We start from the raw sequence: 21,787 nt of genomic DNA, 5'->3' as shown, positions 1-21,787 counted from the left end.
AGAAAATGGAAGGTCCATTTATTCAACAACTTAGTTTAATGAAAAGCATTTGAACGAAACGCTACTAAACAGAATTAATTATAATTCAAGAAAAAAGTTTCTAATCATTTTTTAAAAAATAACTTCGCGTACCAGCAGCATAACCCACGCTAGAACTATTCGAGAAAGCATGAACAAAAAAGCAGGGGTCTTATAAATTATTCCGCCCAATGTTAAAATCAAGTAGTCAAATCAGAAACAATAATGCTCAAATCTGATTGGTTGAGAATGAAATCGTGACTTAAATACAATTTGATTTACAGTTTTAAATAGAATATGATGCGCTATTAGGATGCCTTGAGCTGAATAAGAAAGAAGACCTATATTGAGAAAACCTATCGCAAAAAAACAAGGATAGCCGGTTACTGTGCAAGTAGCACAGAATGTTCCAACCAGTCTTGAAAAATTGTGTTTTTTGAAAATACTGTCCTTTTTTCGGCGTGGTGTGATAAATGAGCTGAATGAAAAACTAGAGATTAGGCATCTTCGCCAGTCTTAGTAATATAAGCAAATCGACAAAAAAAAACTGAAAAATGAAAAATAAAAAAAAAACGTTTCTAAAGTTTGTTTCAACTTTATTCGGTTTTTTAACCTTTATTCGCTCAAATTATGACAAAAAAACCTACAGTTCAAACCGGTTTTTCTCGATATTGGGAAAAATTTTTGAATGACGTTCAATTCACGACTGTTAAGGCTTTAATATGATAATCATTCACTTCTCTCCGATGATTATTTGTGGTAGCTGATTTTGCGTGGAAAACAAAAACAAGGAAAACTGAAACACACTCAAATACAAAGTTCCTCCCCATTTTTCCAATGGTTGAAACAACAAGGAGAGCCGAGTTCTGCGTCAGCAGCACAGAAAGTTCTGACCATAATAAACTAACTCCTTTTTTCAAATTGCTTCAATTTTTGTTCACTGTGCGATGAGAGGACATGAACGCAAGTCTAGATTCGCGATCGTAATAATATATTAGGTACAACTGACAAAAAAACCTAATAGAATAAATAAAATAGTTTAAAAAATTTTTTTTCGAAAAAATGATCAAACTTTTTCAGATCTTTTTTTGATTTATTCATCAGTAGAAAATTTGAAAACTTATTTTACGGGACTGAAATTAATTTTCACGGCCTAATTTGATTTCAACACTACTATTATAAAACTATTACACAGAGGCAAAGTTCCACTTCGCATGCACAAGCAAAAATATGACCCATAACGCTACTGGGAAAAAATGAATGAGGGCAACTTTGAGTCAAGAAAATTTCTCAAGTGACGCACGCCAATTAGGACGCATTAGCAGTACCAGCCAATTTGAAAAAAAAGGAAATTTATCAAATAAAATGCCTCAATTTATAAAGCAGTCTATGGAGCAGTATTAACATGAAAAAAATTAAATGTAATAAGAATAAAATGAAATTTTTATCAATTTGAGATTTTTTGTGAAAATCATCCCCCCACACGCCATATTAAGTACAAAGTGATAAATTTCGCTCGTAGTAACAAATCAATTATGGCAAAGAAGCTTCCTTCAACCAATTTGGAACAATTTCTATGACGGATTAAATCTCCGCTTACGCGATAATAGCGCGAAATATATCGCGCGTTTATTGTCCCACACCTAAATGGCAAAACTGACAAAAATGGCTAGTTAAAAAGTCGAAATGTGTCTGAAAAAAACCACCCCGAGCACAAATTTTCCGTAACTTTCGTTACTAATGTCAGATCAATAATAGTATGTGTTAAAACCTTAACATTGGCTGTACTTAATAGTTGGTTATTGATCAAAATGTACACTTTCAAAATGAACACATTTTATCGCAACAATATTTGCGTTGCAGCAATATTTGCGACTTAGGTTGGAAAAAAAAGATAGTTCATACTTTAACACAAGCATTGCTTGTGTAATAATGCGAAACTATTTATAAACTTTGCATTTCAAAAAGAATGGAATATATCGAGTTGGAAATTTTCTGAAATGCAGTTTTTACTATTGTTTGAAACAAATAGCTTTTTTCGGTTCTATTGATGAATGAAAAAGCATTAACTGTGTTAATTTTTTCACCAATCAAATGCTTAAGCACGAACTATCAAAAAGCGGTAAAGAAGCCCTAAGAGTGGCACCAAATTTTGTGACTTGGGCTGAAAAAAAAACATTCTATTACACTACTCTCGCTAAAGCGCGTTTGTGTAAATAACAAAATGATGCCGAAGCGGAAGTTTTTAACCGCCAGCAAACTAGCGCAAACAATCAGCTGTCATATTCCAAGCAAAGCTACCGGAATCACTTCAGCTGATAAATCACGAAGAAAAACATTTCCGGCGAACAAAAAGATGAAATTCTATATAACGCTTCCAGATAACTTTATATTATATGAGCGCCAAAAACGCATTTCAAAAATTACTACACCCTCGAAGATTAAGAAAGAAGTATGACTTAGGATACTGGTTTCCCATACGATTTCTGGGATCTCAAAGCAAGCTCGTAGATGATTCAGTCTAGCAACATATCGAAGATCTTGCAACCTTGTATCGGATTCCAAAAAAGTCGAGAAATAATGGTGCATATTTTTCTTTTCCAACTTACCGCTAGCATGAGTAAATGAAAAGAGAAGCCTTCGAATCCAAATAGTTTCTGTTTGATATTTTATATCAGCTATTTTTATCCAATACTTGAAGCTTTTTTCAATATCGTGCATCTATCAAAGAAGACGGTAAAACTATTTATTAAAATCTGAGCCCAGAAAACAAACCCAAAAAGGCATGTGATTCTGAAGCAGGGGTGCAACAGCGGTTCTCCGTAAAGAGCTGAACAGCTTGTATGTTGGTCCAACCCATGAGGATAAACCGTCTGAACTACCTTTAACCATAAACAACGGATAGTTGGAAAAAAGTAAAACAACTCAATGATACCAAAAAAAAAGCTTTTTAAACTTTCGAATTTCTTAGAAAAAAAAATATCAAGTTAAAACTCTTTGATTCGAAAAATTTTTAAGATATATATTCAGAGAGAATTATAGATCCACGTAACTTTTTTATTCAACTGCAAATTCAGAAAGTTTAAGTCCATCTTTTTTCATGACCTTATGCTAATCGATCAAGAAGTTTACCTTCATTATAACAAAGGAAATGAACTAAAAAATCAAAAGCCAAACTGCGGAAAACCAAATTTAAACGAACAAAATTTAGGACCTTTTCCTGAACATAATTTTAAAAAATCACCACGACCTATAGAAGGGATAACTTCTGTATCACTTCGTTTTTAACACTTAATTCACTTTTGCTTCAGTACAATTTAATTTTTTAGCCCACATTTTAAGGTTATTGGTTCTGTCACGGGATGGTATATAATCCAGTGTTGCATACTTCAAAAAACATCCTTAATTTTTATGAAACAAAACAAAACCATTCCAATTGATATTTTGCTCTTATCGTGTGACCAAACTACTTCTTTTTTAAATTCTCAAACAGAACAAAATTGGGAGCTAAAAAGCTCTTGGTTCTGACCCTGAAAACTTATATAAAACATGAAAATGTTTTAATCCGACTTCATGAAAACTGATCAAACAGCTTTGAACTTCGGGTAATGGATAATGTTGATATGGTCATTATGAACAAACAAAACTTTTGAAAACAATTGCAATTCAATTCTAAAATCTGCTTACACGGTAATAGTAGTAGCAACCATATCGCAGGTAGCTGTACTTAAATTGACATGAATTGTTTGAGTACCATCATTTGAACGTATCAATTTAGGTGCTGAATATAACAACAATTTGATCGATATTTAGAAATAGTTTATAGATTAAGATTGAGCAGCTAAATTTACAGATGTGAACAAAACGGGTATTATAGATATCTAATCAAACCATAAAGTCGTAATAGCAAATGTGCTTTTAATTTAAATTCACCCAAATCTAAAAAAAACGAGGATACGAAAACCCAATAAATAGAGCTCTGAAAGTCAAATTTCGAACTAAACGCTTCCTGGTAGCAACCATCAAAATATTGAATCCGAAATTTGATCTGATTTTTATTACAACTTTACCATGTTTAGCACCATGCTTTTTATTTGTAAACAATTACACTGATCGGCAGGTCAAGCTACATTTGAATTAAATATACTCAGCGTGCAACGGGTTTCGAAGGATTTTACGATATCAAACCCACACAAATACACGTAACTTCCGTGGCTACCTCACAGCCCCTTGAGAAGAATTTAAAGTCGTGATTTTGACAAATACTGAAAAAGATAAACTACCGATTAAATGTTTGGTCAGAAATTTAACAACATTCAATTTTCAGCAAACTAAGATACATAACAACAGATGGAATCGATTCGACAATAATGAGATTTGATATTGATAAGTATCCAAATAAAATCCGCCATCTGAAATCGTAGATTGTCTGACAAGACACTAGGGATTCGTTTCAAAGAATGTTCAAAGAGTTCCTCTGGTTATTTAAGTATTTTGCTCTTCTAGAATGTTCCGGATTGTTGTTTGGAGCTGTCTGATGTTTTTTTTCAGTGCTATATACCGATCCAATTTCTACCTGGGTATTAATCTTTGTTGTAGTGCCCTGGGATGTTGTGTGTTAAGGAAAGAGGACTGTTCAAGCGGCGATTGGGGCGCCTGCAGTCATATCTGCTTTAGAGGCCATTATGACGCCAATGATGACACCGAACAGACCGATGGCACTGGCAAAGATCTCGATGATGAGGATTCGCACAAACAACCTCGTATCCTGCGCATCAGCTAAAGCTGCTCCCGCGCCTAACCATACAAAACTTACATTTTGGCGGTATAGAGCCGAATGTAAAAGCCGAACTTAATCTATACAATTTGGTTTCTTGTTAATGCAAAAATCAGCCAGCTGATATACGCTTGCTTCATTTTTCAGGCTCAAAGATAGTATAATTGATCCCATGTCTTTACAACTAGCTTTTATTTAACCGCTTCCAGGTAAAGGTACTTATCATAATAGCGAAGTACTAGAATCTTGATTACGCATGATATAGTACTTATTTCCTAATTTATCTATGTCTCATTTCAAAAATGAAAACGGCCACCCATCATGCTTACCGACTAATCCAACTGAGATCCCACATACTAGGTTGGTCAGACCGACTGTGATTCCAGCGCCAAATATGATATACCCTAAATAAACGAAAATTCAAATATCATACAAGTTAGTTTGTCTTTACTTCCTTCACGTTTTCAAAAATTTTAATAATGTACCGGCGAAATAGTTCTTCATAAGCGTCTCATAATCCAGCATTTTGACGTCAAACTCCTGAAAAATATGATCATTTTATTCAGCAGACAGTTATCATAAGAAACCTCAACTACTCGAGAGACATTGGAATTGGATATTTTAGTAAATTAACCTCTATGCTCGAGGACATGAGAATGGCGATTATGATTCCGTAGATGGCAACCGCCTCGCAGAACACAATGCTGAAATAAGGAGACGATAAAAAAAAAGAAAATAAAAAATGACAAAATCTATTTTTTTGCGTCAGATTTAAATCTGGCTTAAACTGTATGAACTTTCGCAAATCTAAAGTATTTCAAAAAATGAAAGGAAAAATTAACATGTTTTCTACCTGACTAAATTCTTGGCCCTAATCCATGGTGCCTTCACTCCGCCACCGAGAATACTAGTGCCAGTGATGTAGATACCAGCCGCCGCCCCGATTACTGAGAGCCCTATGGAAAGCGCTATTCCAACATTGGCCCAGGCAATTGGATCGATAGAAGTCAAAGCCCTGTAAAAGCAATTAAACGGTTATAATTTGCAAACTAGAAGACTGGATTGCAATCAATTACAACTAACCATCCTATGTCAAACTTGTAGCTGTACTTGCCAAATAAATATATGAGACCTGAAACGAAAAAAAAAACAATTATCTGTTCTAGCTGTCATGAATAGTACTATCAATTTAACCAACCTATAACAACCCAAGTTGACAGAGCAATGTATGTAAAAAGGGGAAGAAAGCTCAGCAAAGGCCTCTGTCCTCTCATGGCTAATCTAGAATAGGTAAAACAAATTATTTCAAATAGCAAAACAACAACTGAAGCATGAAACCAAGAGAGCACCGGGAGTGAAAGAGAGCACCATATGGGAAATCTATCAGATAAAAAGGCAATTGGGGATGTTGGCAATTGCAAGATAAGAAATTCGCAGAAAGTGAGATACAAGGTGACAGAGAATTAGAGGATCATAAAAACTTCATCGAGAGAAGCTTGAGGGCGTAGAGTTCCGGTTAAAAATTGAAACTAGGATCGCTACTTCATATTAAAAATTTTCGAGATAATATAAAAAAAACAAGGATAGCCGGTTACTGTGCAAGTAGCACAGAATGTTCCGACTAGAGTTTAAAAAATACAAAAAGTTTTTATAACAAATTTGTGTCGTTTTTTTCTGCATGTTGTGATAAGAAATCTGAACGAAAAATAATAATTTAAGAAAGGTAGTTTCTGGGTTCTTTTTAGCGCAGTTTTGGGAATCAAAAACTTGAAAAATCAAAACAATTTAAGCATATTTTTTTTGAATTTTCAAGTTTTTGATTCCTAAAACTGCGCTAAAAAAACTCCAGAAACTACCTTTACTTGAATAAAGCTAAGTTTTCACGGCTGAAATTAAGGTTAGATAAACTACTGAGAGCAGATACGGTCACCCTATTAGCTCGAAGTTAGACCGAAAATCTAAACCAGTTTTTTTCGACACTGGAAAACTTTTTAGTGTCGTTCGAATCACGACTGAAAGAACTTCAATATGATATATCACTCAACCCAGTTCAATTATTATTTGTGGTACCTGATTTTGCGTGAAAAAAAAACTAAAACAAACGCAAATACAAAATTCCTCCCCATTTTCAAGGATCGGAACTAAATACTGGATCGAACCATGTTTTTCTGACCAGTCAAGGCGTAAGAACACCTATGGCGTGGGAAAGTTTTGAATTGAGGTTCTGAGTACCAAAACTCAGCGTTCTACGATTACCCACGATTAAGTTCATAACATCTTTAAGTCCTCATCTGCCGGCCTGCACAGCTATACTGGGCGACATTGAAAAAGCACCATTAAAAATTTCGGTAAATCTTTCCTCAAAATAAAACGTTTGAAGAAGCAGTGAATGTGCCATTCGTGTAACATTCGCCCGGAAGATACATATCGACGGATAACAAAACTAAGTCTTAAGACGACTGGCTAGCGTCTAAACAGAGCTTTGCATGCTTTTCACCGTCTCTACCAAGCCAGTACTTTTCGGTGGTCTTTCGGGTAATCAGAAGGTCAAAAGTATCATAGTAACCGAGGTTACAGTCATGAGTCCCTTCATCATGTATTCCAGTCAAAATCCTTGGAATTTTCTAGATATGGAAGTGATAATGATAAAAGAAGATGTCAAGTGTTTAAGTCCTTTTCATTTAAAATCGATACGGGTTACGCTTCTTCAATAAGAACACGCAACTCGACACGAGATAATATAATATACAAGTGTTACAAGTAAAAAATTTCGTCGAAAGTTATTTTGTCATTTATTGTTCCGAGTACGCAAGCGGCGTTCGCAATCTGTATTGCCAGGGAGATTCTCTGTTTTAAAAAGCTGCCTGCTCTGGGTTCCTCAGTGCATATGCTTAGGTTCTTACAAAGCTTGCTCAAAAAAACTTGTGCTGGGGCCGGCCGCGCCCTGAATTTCAAAAGCTAGCGGTTGAAAAAGATATCCATCATTTACAAGATCTTTATATTTGTCAATTTTTCGCTCTTCCGCTTCAGCGGCAGCCGTACCAGGGTTACAAACAGACCCGGCATTAATCCTACAAGGAGCTAAGGAGTCTACTACCGTTACATCCCACAAGAGCTGCTTACCATCAGCCCATGGAACGAGCGTCAAACCGTCTGGTCGCTTCTGATCGGTCCTGTAGAGGTGTCGTGGTTCTAAAACAGACGGAATGTGAGTAGATGATGGACTCTGCTTTATAAGGGCATTCAGGTTTGAATGCCTAGAGAATCTCCCTGCACTTTTGAGGCAAGAAAGACCATGCCAACCATCCTCGGTAACGTCTTTTCCGCACACGCATTTATGCCGTTCGCATATTTTTGATCCTAATCGAAGTCCTATCGCAATTCTGAGTTGTTGGTTCGACAGTTTTAACCTTAAATTTTTGCAGGGGATGACGTTCAACCATTGGGATCCAAATCTATCTTGGAACGCGTTGAACCTTTTCACGTGCGTTGGTTCGAGTCGTAAAATCAAGTCTGCAATTTCGCTGTCAAAAATTGGCTCCGTCCAATTTTTTTGGATTTCATTTTCCGGAGCCATTTCAATTTTTCCAAGGTCAAACCACCGTTTAAGCGCATCATCATAGGTTCCATCCACATGCTCCAAACCAAAGATTTCGCTCAAGGCATCTTTCGCTCCTACTGCTGAGGCTAAGAAAGCGGGTAAAGCGAGTAGACGAGCGGAAGAAACGCCCAAGCCACCTTTGGCTGCCGGGAGAACTGCTTGTAAAAACTGGTTATCATCCATTTTCACGTTAGTGACCTTGCATAACGAATTTCTTAGTAATTTATCGTAGCGTTCCAAAAAATCATTTTGCAAAAAACAAGGGCTCGTACGCAAAAAATATAGGAGTTTTGGCATGCTAAAGCAATTTTTCAGGAGGTAAAAACCATAATGGGCGTCTAGTTTGTCAATGACATCCGAGATTTTTTCAAGCTCCCTAATTTTTTCGTCGAGTAATTCTTTTCGGCAAAGTTCGCCGATTGGAGATCCTAAAATGAGGAGTTCTTCTTTTGTTTTTATTTTTATTTTAGGGCATATTTTTCGAAATTGTGTTAAAATTGAATTATACTGTGTACTAGTAGTCGGTCCCAAAAAACAAAGTTCACACTTCTCAGTGTTTAAGCTCAGGCCGTAAATTTGTTCCGATTTCAGGATGTTTTTAAGGTCCCGGAGTACTACCTTATAGTCGTCGGCTAAATTCCCATCATCTAAATACCAGATGTTAATTTTCGACTCCAACTGTTTGACTAGTGTATGAATTGTTTCCGCAAAAAGGGGTGGGGCTTCAGGATCACCTTGCTGAGTTCCGTCTTCTGACATTATGACAGAGCTTCCGTAAAAAAGGTAACTAGGTTTAGCATACGCGCAATGGGTGTAATTATATAATTCGGGGCGATTTGAAAAAACATGATTCAGCATTGTTTCTCTGTTTAAAGAGTTAAAGGCATTCTTAAAATCTAGTTTTAAAAGAACAGTACATTTTGGATTGTCGTCGCGTTCAATTAGGTTTCGAAACGAGTGCGCAGCTATTTCTGCTCCTCGTTTGGTACCGCATCCTACCTGTACGTTTCCGAAAAAATTTTGTCGCTCGGAGAGGGCCTTGCTTCCAGCGCATTTAGACGCGATACGTCTCAGCGTGTTGCCTATGGCAATCGGTCTCAACCCTCCGTCTATTTTTATGAGGGCGATAAGCTTTGCGCCAAAAAAGAAAGGTCTTAGTGGTTCCGGTATTTTGCCATCTCCAATGAGGTTTATCAGCTTAGTAAGCGATTTCAGAAAATTAAGTCCTGCACTGCCATTCGACTTACTAACAAGATCTTTAAAAATTTGAGAAAATATTTTATCAGGACCTGCTGCTGATCCGTTTGGAAAGGACATTATCGCTTTGTATAGGTCGAAATCGGTTACGAAAAAACTATCCAACTTTTCTGGATTTGGAGCTGCAAATTTGGCTCGCTGCGGGTGCTTAGATAACAATTTTTGGTTATCTTTCTAACATCGGGTCGACAAAAACGTTACTGTTCTCCGGCTTCGACCAGAACGCTCAAATTAACTAGATTACATGCAGAAATAGTGAGCTCATGGCTGGGTCTCAGTATCCCCAGACCACGAGGTCACTCCTAAAAACAGGGCTACTACTTATCATATTACTATTGTTTTTGTTCAGTAGATAAAAATCATCATCTCCATCGAAGATGGATCAACCCTTTCCCCCAACTCCTAGCTTCTCATCCTTATCAAAATGAATCCAGTTGTTAATTAAATTCAATTCAGGACATGGCAAGAAGCTAAAAGTTTATATAAAAGGCTAAAAGTTCCAGTCCCGAAACCCTTCCGGATTCTTGAATCCAGTGAATCAAGCTCCTCAAGTTCAATTTCACACCAATCCGGAAGGCTGGTTCTCACCCTTCACCGTTGTTGGCAACGGCCTTGCAACTATTGTAGCAGCACAATAGTTGCAACTTGGAACGTTCTCTGCTATTGTAGTTCGTTGTTGTTTTTCTTTAATCTCGATTTTTGTTCTGTTCGCAATCACAGATAAAGTTGTTCTGTTTTTCACTCGCTTTTTGTTAAAATGGCCGTTTCAGCATTTCTCAGAAATGTGACGTCATCATTCGAATTTCTGAAAATTTAAAATACTAGAATATTCTAGCCCTCACCGTTTGGCTAAACGTTCCAATAACGTCGCTAATCCTTCGAAATCATCAACTCGGAAGGCTTACTGCTCAAAATTCGAATCCTGCATAAATTGCATTTTGGCCATTCTGGTCGAATGTCACATACTCCCCGGACAGTCCGGTCAATGTCCTCATTGAATCGCGCAATGTTCTAAATGGTTACAGTGTCATCGAACAGAATTAACAAAATGCACGAAATTAATTTTACCTACGTCACATCGACTCACTGCAGAATATAAATGGCATCATACTACATCACTATAGCCTTCAAATTCTTTCATTAATCTGCACATTGAGGATATGACTTAAGATAAAACATATTTTCTGACTTCCAGTGTCAATGTCCCGATTAAAGCTTTTTCTCCTAGATTTAAAAGGTGTTGGCTTGCAGGACAGTCCTGCCAACCAACAAGCTAAAATTATCCTACTATGCTCCTTCCCTTCGGAAATCTTGCTTGTTTATTGTCCTGAATATTAAAACCAAGAGACCTTGTGGTTAGAAAGAACAATGCAACAACCTCCCTCCTCAAGAAGACACTCAAGTTTTTCATGTCACCACAAAGTGATCAGTCTTCCTAAGTGATTAAAAACAATCATGCAGGCTGGAATTTTTAAATATACTCTTCCCTCAAGCCTTTCTAAATAAATAATAAGTGAGTGTCTCTAAAGCCACTTCAACTAAAACCAAAATGCAAATTTATAAATGCAACAATTTCCAAACTCAACTAAATGTTTCAGTTTTCAATTACAACTTGGTTGCTTGGTTTCTCACTTGAGTTTTTCACACACATAAAACAATTCTGAGTTTTAACTTTTCTTCATCATCCCTTTGTTCTCTTCTTTTTTCGTCGTTTAGAAGTTCTAAAACTTCTAAATTCTTCTAATTTTCTTTCTTGCTGCCTCTTGTTTTCTCGACCATTCGTCAATGCTCCATTTCCTCCTCCTGTGACACTGACTCCGCACTCTCGGTTTCCGTGTCTTGTAGCACGTCATTGACTATCCTGACGCTGTTGGAAGCCGTCCTCCAACACTTCTGCTCTTCCACCCTCTGTTTACAGCAAGGTAGGGGATCCACGTTTGATTCTCTGTTTCTACAGAAGCTGTTGTGGAGACACAACGTCACGTTTCTCTCCAAATCTTCTTTCAGCATCTCTGCTTTCTCATTTCCACTACGCTCGCTCGTCCCGGAAACTCTTTTCACAGCGGTGGTCACTGCATTCCGATGGGTCACGAAAGCTCGCTTGAAAGCTCCTGCCCCAATGTCCAGCTGATATTCACTGTACAATCTGCCATGTTTCGACATATGCTTTTTCGCATACTCGTACAACCATGCAGTCATGTTAGCTCTGAACCATGGCATCAATCGTTTTCTTGCCCATATCTTCTTCACTTCCATCGGAATGTTTAGAACTTTGCACATTGTCTCAAAAAGATCTAAATCTTTTAGACAATCTAATTTCTGCAATTGTTCTCTCGTCGGTGCCTCCTGTCTATTATTTTCTCTCACATGAGCTTCCAGCCATCGTATCGCCATCATAACTCCCACTATCACTATTGTTATGGGCTGTGATGAATCTGGTAAACCCATGGAGAGCAGCTCTCCAGAGTCCCAGATCAACACCAAATTACTACGCTTGGGATACCACCAAGTCTGCAGCAAGCAGTGGCAAGGAAACTCGTCATGTGTCAACATGATGCTCCTCCAATTGCGTTTTCCTGAAGCTTCCAGCAATGGTTCCACTTCCATCATCACTCGGTGGATTTCATCATTCTCATCTACTGCATTGTAATCTGTGACAGTTGATCCTCTCTGTTTCTGTTTTTCAAAGTCACTGAAGTTCCCGCTCACATATCCCATGAACTTCTTTCCTAGTATTGACTCCAACTCTTCTTTGGTTCTCTCTGGAATTGCTGAGAACATCTTACATAGTAACTCGTAAGACTTTTCAGACATTTTCGCCAATCTCACGCACTTTGGCACTGAGAAAGCTTGATCCACAATCATTCTTGTACTCTTCACGTCCACAGCCACGAAATGTACAGGGTATCTGCTCTTGCACATTGGAGCCAACGTTGAACCCACCAAATATCGTGCTCCTGATGGTCTACAATAAGTCTCGCTGTGTCTGATGTTCATCTCTGTTTCGATTGCTTCCCTCCATTTTCCTATATACTTCTGCTCAGTCTGCAGAACTCCTGGGAATACTTCTACGCTGATGGCTGTGACCATCTCATGTTTCTGTTCTAGATTCAATAGTGACTCTAAAGAACCAAACATGCTGTAGAATCCTAGTGCTGTCACTAGATTCACATCGGTTCCTCCATGGCAATCTGCTATCAGTTCCGTTTCCGTTCTTGCTTTCATCACTACATTTCCAAACAATACTGTCAACTGCTTGTGTTGTTTCTCCAGGGTTTTCACACAGTCTAGACTTCCACAAACGTGACCCTCTAGTCCACAGACTTCCGCCAGACAGCTACCAGGTTTGACCCAGTCTTCTGGTCCCCAGCCAGGCAACTCCACTTTATCTTCTCCGTTGCTCTTAGAGGCTGTTATCATCACATTATATATGATGTTGAGGTCACGCAGGTTACAGTCCGCATTCAGTTCCCTCTGTATGTCTTGTGTCGCCCGTAATATTGAGTCAGCGTTGGGACTAGGACACCATGATGGCTTCATCAATTCCCACACTGCCATCAAGCTCGTTCTCAGTAATTCATCTGAGAATCCCAACCCAAATTCCACTCTCTTGTCGGATTTTGGTACTGAAGGTGCAGTCACCTCTTCTTCCAAGACCAGTCCCAATTTGGCCTGTGGATTGTTAACGCTCTTGATCGTTACAATTCTGGACGTCCAGAACCTTAGTAACACCGCCTGCTCATAATCAAAGAAGCAATCACGTATGTCTTCACTCAGGAAAGGATTGTACGCTATCCCTATGATCCCGGACACATAGCTATATGACTTCTTCTTGATCGGTCCACAGTATTCACTGGATTTCGGCAATGCTCCCATAGATTCTTTAGTGAGCCTCAACTCCTTGTTTGAGAATCTCCTGATCTCGTCTATCTTTTTCATGGGTTCCAATTCTTCAGGTTCTTTCATGTTCACCCTCATCGGTTTACTTTGCTGCATATCCAGCATTGCTAGTAAGAACATGGCTTTCGTTCGCTCATCGCCTTCCCTTAACATTTTAACACAAGTGTTTAATGCAGGTACTGAAATCTGCTCTATCAGGAATCGAATGAAACAGAGAGCGTCTCTCCGCTTTGCACACGCTACTGCTGCTCCCTCCTGGACTATCAGATCCCTCAGATTCGTCATAAGGAAAACTTTTTCCTCCTTTGATCTCTTCCTTTCTTCTGAATCATATTCTTCGCGAGTCAGTCCCATCATGCACCAGGCGAGCCTGAGTTGTAATTCTGTCCTTACGTAAGGTACTGCCACGAGAGCATGTATTCTTGGCGTAGTCCTCATTTCTTCTTCGAAATACCTCAATACTACTGCTTTCCATGGAAGGCTCACTAACTGCTCGATCGTCTCCGCCTCTACGTCAGACGACGCCAAAGTTCCATACGCCTTCTGCTTGAGGGTGGTGCCTTGCAACATCGTTTCCAGATAACCCTCCATGGCTTTTTCGTCTTCCAGGGCCATTACATACCCTCTAGCCGAGTTCCGGTATTCCAACATCTCCATGTATCCACCGGTGGGTTCATCTATCGACACTGTCTCCGACACTGTTAGTCGGTTGTATTCCACTGGTGTCAGTTGTCCTGCAACACTTCCTTTTCCATGATTCATGGGAGATGGTTTGAAGTCCCTCATTTTACTCTCTCCACATTGACTGAGTATTTCCATTTCTAAAGTTGCTCCAGTCAGAGTGCGGTCACTCCTTTTGGATTTATAACCGGTTGACTTTATCCCTGCCATGAGAATGGGTGGCACCATCGCTATATCACTTAATATTCTATCTGTGCCGGACAATTGATAATCACCTTGCCTCAAATCCATAACTTCTTCGACTCGCTTCCTTTTCGCTGAGTTACCAGCTTTCATCGATATTTCTGAATCCACTTTCGTCTTTCCAATTCTCCTCGGCATCACTCTGCTGCCTAACTTCATTTTCATCGCATTGATTTTATCAATCACCATTTTTGATCGCATCGTTCCTCTCCTGGTCCTTGACAGGTACACCACCTCTCCTTCATTGTCCTGCTGTGTCATCTTGATGGGAGAATTCGCTTCACTCTCATCAGTGGCTGAGTCGATCAATAACTCACTCAGTCTCCCTTCACACTCATCAAGCTTGTCAAGTACTTCTCTCATCAAGGGTTGATTGAGACCTGTTTTGAGAATGGACTGGGTCCCATAGCTCTGAATCACAGTCCAGACTTCTTCCATGAACGCCACTCTGTCCAGCTTACATCCCGTCCTACTCTCGTGGTCTCGGTGATGTACTTCCCATTCTTCTTCGGGTAGCGTTCCCAAGAAAGGTACTCTGGCTGAGGCCTCTATTCTTCTCCTCCGAGGTGATTCCATGAGGATTCTCTGATCGTTATTTCTTGTATTGCCAGGAGAGCTGCTCTCCGGCAAATTCCGTTTCCTCTCCTCAAAGGCTGACGGAGGTTCCAGTGTCGAGATGCCTTCATCCGCTGGCTCAGTCGTTTCCAACGTGTCTGCATTATTCTCAAGATCACTGAAGATATTGAAATCCAGGCTGGATGTTCCTCCTGTCGATGCCCTGTCGTCCTCCCCACCAGCTTGATCTTGTTGCATGGGTTCTTCAGTCTGACGGTTTCCACCCTGTCCGTCATCTCCTTCTGACTTGTCCCTATTCGAGTTCGATGGTCCTTGTTCGTCTTTGTCGGCTTCTTCCTGGAATCTCGGTATGAGCAATGTACCGGCCGACTTATCTTCCTCTTCTCCATGGACCACTTTGATTTCTTCGCAGCCGAAGGGTGCTAGGAAAATTCTCGTCTGCAATATTCCCGCAACTTTCATCTCTTTTCTCACACTGGTAAGGATTACTGAGGCTTCAGGCAATTCAGTCCTGCCTCTCATCTTCATTGGAGCTAAGCCTAGTCCCTCCATTCCTCATCAAATCCTTCAGGCTTGGGAGTAGCAGCGTTGCTTATTCGCCTTCTCGTCGCTTGATCCGTGTACGCAAATCGTGTGTACTGTAACACGGCGGCATTTCTCCCCACGAAGTATGGATCCATCGTCGCCGAGAAATTCCCTACTCTCCTTTCATTGGTTTCGAATGCTCTCAACCTAGGAGTTTGTACTACGGAGACTGCTCCGAGCAACATCCTTCTTATCAGAGGGAATTCAGGGATTGCTTCGGGTAGCTTCTTGTAATCGCCCCAGTCCTTCGTCTCTTCTCTCACCTTGTGATACGCTGCTGTGAGACGAGGCACTCTGGTCATTTCACCATTCGTTTTGTCATAGGGCCTCAGATTCCAAAGCTTTGGAAACACCTCGATGTGCCCTCTTTCTACTTCTCCCATGCGGTCACAGAAGTGATCGTCAAAATTGATGACTGTCATCTCTGGCTCCGATATTTTCGCAAATAACAGATCTTCACCCATGAGCTCTCGCAATGCGTGCTGCTCACACCAGTTCAGTGTACTACCGTCCACTGCCGATATGAGGTTCAGGTGCAACACCGACCTCCTATATGCTTCCATTTTAACGTCAGGGAACGCAAAGGTGACTGCTGGTCCATAGATCACTGTTACGAACTCCGTGACTCCTCTGATCAGCGCCAAGGGATCGATTCTCATAGCTAAGCTCAAATCTGTTAACAGCGGCATGCCTCCAACATGTCGTCTAACATCTTCCTCTCTTTCAATTGTCTCGTCTTCTCCGGTTCCAAAGCGATTCTGCTGCAAGAGATATTGGATAAGAGTGTGTCTCAGGTCTCTTATTTTGTTCCACGAGTCTGTGGATTTCTTCATATCCAGATTCCTCACTCTCTCTTTCATCTGCTCTGGACAACGTGCCAGTTTCATCAGTCCTCCCAAGTTTCCGTGGGTTATTGCGATCAATGTCAGAAGTCCATCTAGTCGCAGGTTCTGTATTCCATCCGTAAGCAGTATCGCCGGTCCTTTCACGAAATTCTCCGCTCCAAATGTCACGAACAAGGCTATTAATTCCACTATCGATACTTTCACTACCGCTTGGAGGAATTCCTTTATCAAGTAGTGCGAGACTTTCGGGTAGACTTTTGCCAAGAAGGACGCGGTCCATCCGGCTCCCAACCCTTCTAGCATGCTGTCTGTCCTTTCAAATCCCTCCTGTTCTTTCACTTCCTGGGTCCAGAAGGTTTCCATAGTAATCTGACACATTCTGTTCACGAACTCAGCTGTCTTTTCTCCGGCATTTTCCGCCAGGTTCACCTCCTTCAACAAGTAGGCGTGTATCATTACTGGGCCTTGCTGAAAAGCATCTGCACCCAATGCCGCTACTCTCGGATTCAGGTGTAGCCACTGGTTTGCTTCCGGCTTGGTTCTCAGCACCATCGCTTCCAGATGAGCTCTCGTCTCCAGTGAATTCTTTCTTCTCGTATCTTCACTCGCCACTTCCATTGCTCGGAACCACAAGTCGTTGGACATCGCCGTGATCACTCGATGGTCGTCATCTATTCCTGGTTTCAGTTTGAGTTGCCGACTGAAGTTGGACAGTTCCAACCCCAGCACTTCGTCCAACACCAACATGTGTAGCGCGTGGTCCTTGAACCCTCTCATCGCGTTTGAGATATCTGACCATACTGCAGGCAGTTCAGCCTTAAGTGGCCTCAGGTTCTCCATTTCTATCATGCGATTCGGGGCTGATATGATCACATCATATTTTCCGTCCGAAAGTAAGGCTACCATTGCATACACAAATTTCAGTCCATCCGGGAGATGTGCATATCCCGGAGACAACGCAAAGACTACTCTCAACGTCACTTTATTGAATGATCCCTCCTTTGTCGCGTCTACCACTTCACCCATTGACTCCAGGATGTCTTTTATCGCTGGCCATACTGCGTTTTCTGCTGTTGCAGGATCTCTGAGCCTGCTCAGAAAACCTCTACTGTGTAGATGGTCATTGATGCCAGCAAACACAATCGTTATCGGGTTCATTTCTGTCTGCCTTTGTACCCCTATAGCCAATGACACTGATTGTAATAGGTCTAGGTCAACTGCGGCCAGCATTATGACGTCCGGCCAAAACAAAGACTTAGAGGTTTACACGAACTCTGAGTTCGCTACTACCATGATTTTGGCCTTTCTCATCTCTGCTTTGTCGTAGGCGGCGAAGATGGTCTCATCTTTCTTTATCGCTGTCAATCCGCCATATCTCTGGGCATCACCATCTTGGTTCACTAGTTTTGGGTACACTCTCTCCTTCACATGACCAGGTGGTGTCGTCAATTGCCTAAATATCTTCACGTGTTGTCCAATCGGCGCTCTCGCCGTCAGGAATCTTCCTGGCCTTTCTTCACGATTCCTCTCATCATGGTTCAATCTCACATCTTGCAACGGTCTTGCATTCACAGGTCCTATTGTGTTGTTGGAGGGCAGTCCCTCCAAGTCGGCAAATCTCAAGGCCGTCGTGGAGCTGAAATTTATGCTAGCGGCTATCAACCAGTCTACGCCGGTTATCGAGTACAATCTGCTGACGGATAGCGTCGCTCCATTCAGCATCCTCCTTGCATCTTCGATGAAGCTCACTCTCTGTAGGTCCAGCTTCATTAGTTCTTCTTTGTATATATGCCAAGGAGACGGTATGGATCGCGACCACATCAATGAGCCTCTGCTCGGTCTCTCCTCTCGACTGGTACTCGTCGTCTCCGATCTAGTGTCCGATCTGGATGTGCCTGCTACTTCCTCGATTGGTTGGTTGACAGGTCCTATCCTTTTCCTAGGATGAATTGTCCTCCTCATCGGTGCTTCTCCCAACCGATCTTGTACGTCTGTTCTTCGACCTGGTTCACCGGAGCTTTGTTGCCGGTAATTTGTGACGGCTGGGACCGTACCCAAGCGTGTTTCCAGGTTAGGAGGTACAAAGGTGGTGATCACCGTATCACTCACCGTTCCCTCTTCCTTCAGCACTCCTGTGTCAAAGAGTTCTGCTTCCAGCTCATCCAACCGTTCTTGGAAGACTCGATTCAACCAAGCTTGTCCTTCGACACTGTCGAAGTGGATGCCATCTGTGGTCAGTCTGGCTTGATCCATGGCTCTCAATTCATGTTCAATGTCCATGAGGATCATTCTTCCGGCATTTCGATTTGCTAGGTTTCTCAAGATGTTGTTCCATCTCATGACTCCCTCGTTGTGCCTTCTTCCTGATGCTGTCAGGCTTCTTGCGTTCATTGGCACCGTGCAAACGGTCAGTACCGCGCAACTGAACTTCTGCCAGAGAGTAGTAAACAAACACACCATCATTGATTCCCACAGTGCTTCCTGCTCATCTGATCCTCTGGAGATATCATTCGTCCCAACTAAGATCATCACATTGGGTATCTTCCCTGGATTCATCAGCTCCACCATGCGATATAATTGGGCAATCGTCGCGCCTCCAAAGGCCATCACCGTGGTGACCCATGAGGTCCTCAAATTCGACAGCACTCTGACTAAGCTGTCTCCCAATATCAGGTGAGATGTCCCGAGTGGTGGTTGCTGCAGGTTAACAGCCGGGCTCCAGGTAGCTCGATTGAAGCAGGCTCTCGGATCTGTCTCCGGAACTCCCGTGAAATTATACTTCAATTGATTATTCTTCTGCACGTCTATTACACGAGACACTTTCTTCGCTGGCATCTTCCTTACTTTCCTCTCTGGGATTCTCGAGTTCCCCATGAGTGGTGTCACGTTACTCATCCCTTGTCTGATTACTGTCTGGGAGAGTTGTACTCTGCGCGTATCGTCAATCGATCCATAGGGTGCAGTCACCCCGGAACCTGGTGCATTCTTGTTAGCGACCAATCGTCCAGCGGTCTCTATCAGTTTTCTCACTGTCTGTTCTACGACGGGATCACCCAAGGTGTCACTAGGATCCGGGATTGTTACTCGGTTCGTCTCTGCTGGAAGCCGTGTCTCCGTTGTTTGACTCATTTCTCGAGGTGTCAAGAGCTCCATCGGGGACCTCCCACGAGGAATATCCCTTGCAGGTATCACTTTCTCAATGGACGTCGTCAACGCCACCTGCTCCGATCGCTCTTTGTATTCCTGCCTTAAGCGTTCGATCTCTTGACCCTGCTTTTTGTTGCAGTCTTCAAACAACTTTCTCCACATGTCCCGGTCTTCCTCCATCGCCAGCATGGTCTTCGTCATATCGTCTAACTCCTTCTTCGTACTTCTCAACTGATCGTTCATCTCGTCCAGATCTTGTATGGTTTGGTTCGTCTGAACCTTCTGTGTTACTTTCGCCCCTTTTGGTGGCACAGCTGCTCTCAGTGGTGAACCAGACGAGGTCGCCTCGCTGTTCATCTCCCGATGCATTCTCGTCAGCCCAGGTTTGGGCTTGGAGGGCATTGGCATCTCACCTGGTTGGTAAGTCCTAGAACTTCCCAACCCAGGCTCATTCGCCAAGTCACTCCCTGAGAGAGCCCCGTTTCTCCACCTCATCACTCTCATGTTCGGGCGGTCTAGTACTCCTCTTTCTCCATATGCTGCCATCAACAGGACTTCCGTGGGGCGGTCCCCACGGTTGTCGTGCCCCAAGATGTTAATCAGGGCGGTCAGCAACATGACCACCTCTGGGTCCTCCAGAGCGAAGTCTCGTTCGATCAGCCGACGATAGATCGCATCTACCATCGGTCCTACATATGCCTCTGCCAGGTCCATCAATTCATCCAGGTTGAAATTGTCCATACTGTTCTTTCCAAGTTTGATTTGATTTCGATTTCAAGTTTTGACTCAAGTGAGCAATTAAATGATCAATCAGGATCTAGAAAAGGAATCACGACTGTCACACCTGTCAGTTTCACCTTTATATATATCGTTAAAATTTGCTTAAAGACAGTTCAGATAAAAAGATATTTATCCTAAAATTTATTAAAATCAATTGGTTTCTAAAATTTTGGAATTCGACCTAAGATTGGACAATCCAAACTTTGGATCTATTCCCAAAATCGTCATTCAGTTGTTCATGGTCACTAACGCTTACTTACCCATGATCTTAATAACCTAACACATAACATAACATAACATAACATAACACACATATCACATATTACATGCAACTTGGTCTTTGGCCTAACACCCTCTCGCTCATCACTCAGCCTATACTTAAGTAATATTTCTTATGTAGATACACTTGTATGTTCGTATCAGAGAATATCACGTGTACAAGCGCGTACAATTCCCGAGGATGCAGTCTTCCTCTATTTGGATCGTACACTGGAAGCGAAAGCTCCTTCACGTCCATTTCCACAAGGAAGTCCCTCAGCCTCGTCAAAGACAAGACTAGGTTTTCTGGGTCCACGTGCTGCTTCTCTGTCGCCCTCGTTACCAAGAAGCATAAGTACTTTTCCGGTATCTGCGACACCGCCGGGGGTAAGGCTGCTACGCCCCCTATCCCTGGTCTTTGCTTCCAAAGGAATTCCACGTTTTTGTATTCCCTCTTAAAATCTGCCGCTAGCGCCGTCCTAAAACTCATGTCTGCGGTGATTGCTATCGCACATGTTCTGTTTGTGAGTATGAAATCACTATCTGTTAGTACTATGTTACTTGAATATTCATTTGGTAAGTTAAAATATGACTCAACTACCCTGCCTATGTCAGGTTTCTTAGGTTCTTCGCCTGTTTCTGCTTCTAAGTTTCCTGTTTCTCTTGCTATTCTCAATTTTTTTATTATCAAGTTTTCAGTGTGGGTAAGTCCTACCCCCACTCCCCGGACAAAAATATCCATCGGCGTCCCCGTCGATCGCATACCGGGTATTAAGTCAAGATTAGAAGCTGGAATGAGAAGTTGTCCTTCCTGGGCAGCCCAGGAAGGATCATCTCGTTCGGTCTTAATGTATTTCGCGCTTTCGCGATCTACGTCTTGAATCGTAACGCTGGTCTTTTCAGGGTCCGATGTCATTTCGTTCAGCCACTCTGAGACACGCAGGTTCGTCAGGTCTTGTTCATTTGACTGCTGTTGCTCATCGTCGAACTCCACCTCGGGTTTCGACCAGTCGTCAACCCACTCATCGCTGTGATCATCGACTATGTCAATGTCTTGTGACACGGTTATTTCCTCTAAACCCACTACTTCCTCCACTATTTTCTTTAGATCTATCCTAT

The 21,787-nt window shown here is 41.6% G+C and overlaps 2 protein-coding genes across 3 annotated transcripts in view; one reads left to right on the top strand and one right to left on the bottom strand.

Moving 5' to 3' along the window:
- Nucleotides 1-21,787, top strand: part of LOC134839384 (apoptosis-resistant E3 ubiquitin protein ligase 1-like) — a 381,686-nt gene that overhangs the window by 229,907 nt on the left and 129,992 nt on the right. The window lies entirely within an intron of this gene.
- LOC134839392 (V-type proton ATPase 21 kDa proteolipid subunit c''-like) overlaps nucleotides 3,665-21,787 on the bottom strand; it is a 327,751-nt gene continuing 309,628 nt past the window's right edge. For both annotated transcript variants that reach the window (XM_063854925.1, XM_063854926.1), the window contains exons 2-8: nucleotides 5,994-6,079; nucleotides 5,879-5,927; nucleotides 5,649-5,810; nucleotides 5,430-5,499; nucleotides 5,281-5,335; nucleotides 5,125-5,199; nucleotides 3,665-4,815 (exon numbers count right to left, since the gene is read on the bottom strand). In XM_063854925.1, the coding sequence (XP_063710995.1) occupies nucleotides 4,655-4,815; nucleotides 5,125-5,199; nucleotides 5,281-5,335; nucleotides 5,430-5,499; nucleotides 5,649-5,810; nucleotides 5,879-5,927; nucleotides 5,994-6,069 (648 nt within the window). In that variant the 5' untranslated portion in view covers nucleotides 6,070-6,079 and the 3' untranslated portion in view covers nucleotides 3,665-4,654. The remainder of the gene's footprint in view (nucleotides 4,816-5,124; nucleotides 5,200-5,280; nucleotides 5,336-5,429; nucleotides 5,500-5,648; nucleotides 5,811-5,878; nucleotides 5,928-5,993; nucleotides 6,080-21,787) is intronic.

This window comes from Symsagittifera roscoffensis, chromosome 2 (genome assembly GCF_963678635.1).
Source record: "Symsagittifera roscoffensis chromosome 2, txSymRosc1.1, whole genome shotgun sequence".
Taxonomy (NCBI): Eukaryota; Metazoa; Xenacoelomorpha; order Acoela; family Convolutidae; genus Symsagittifera; species Symsagittifera roscoffensis.
The sequence above is the reverse complement of the archived record's forward strand: the minus strand, read 5'-3'. Positions and strand labels throughout refer to the sequence as shown.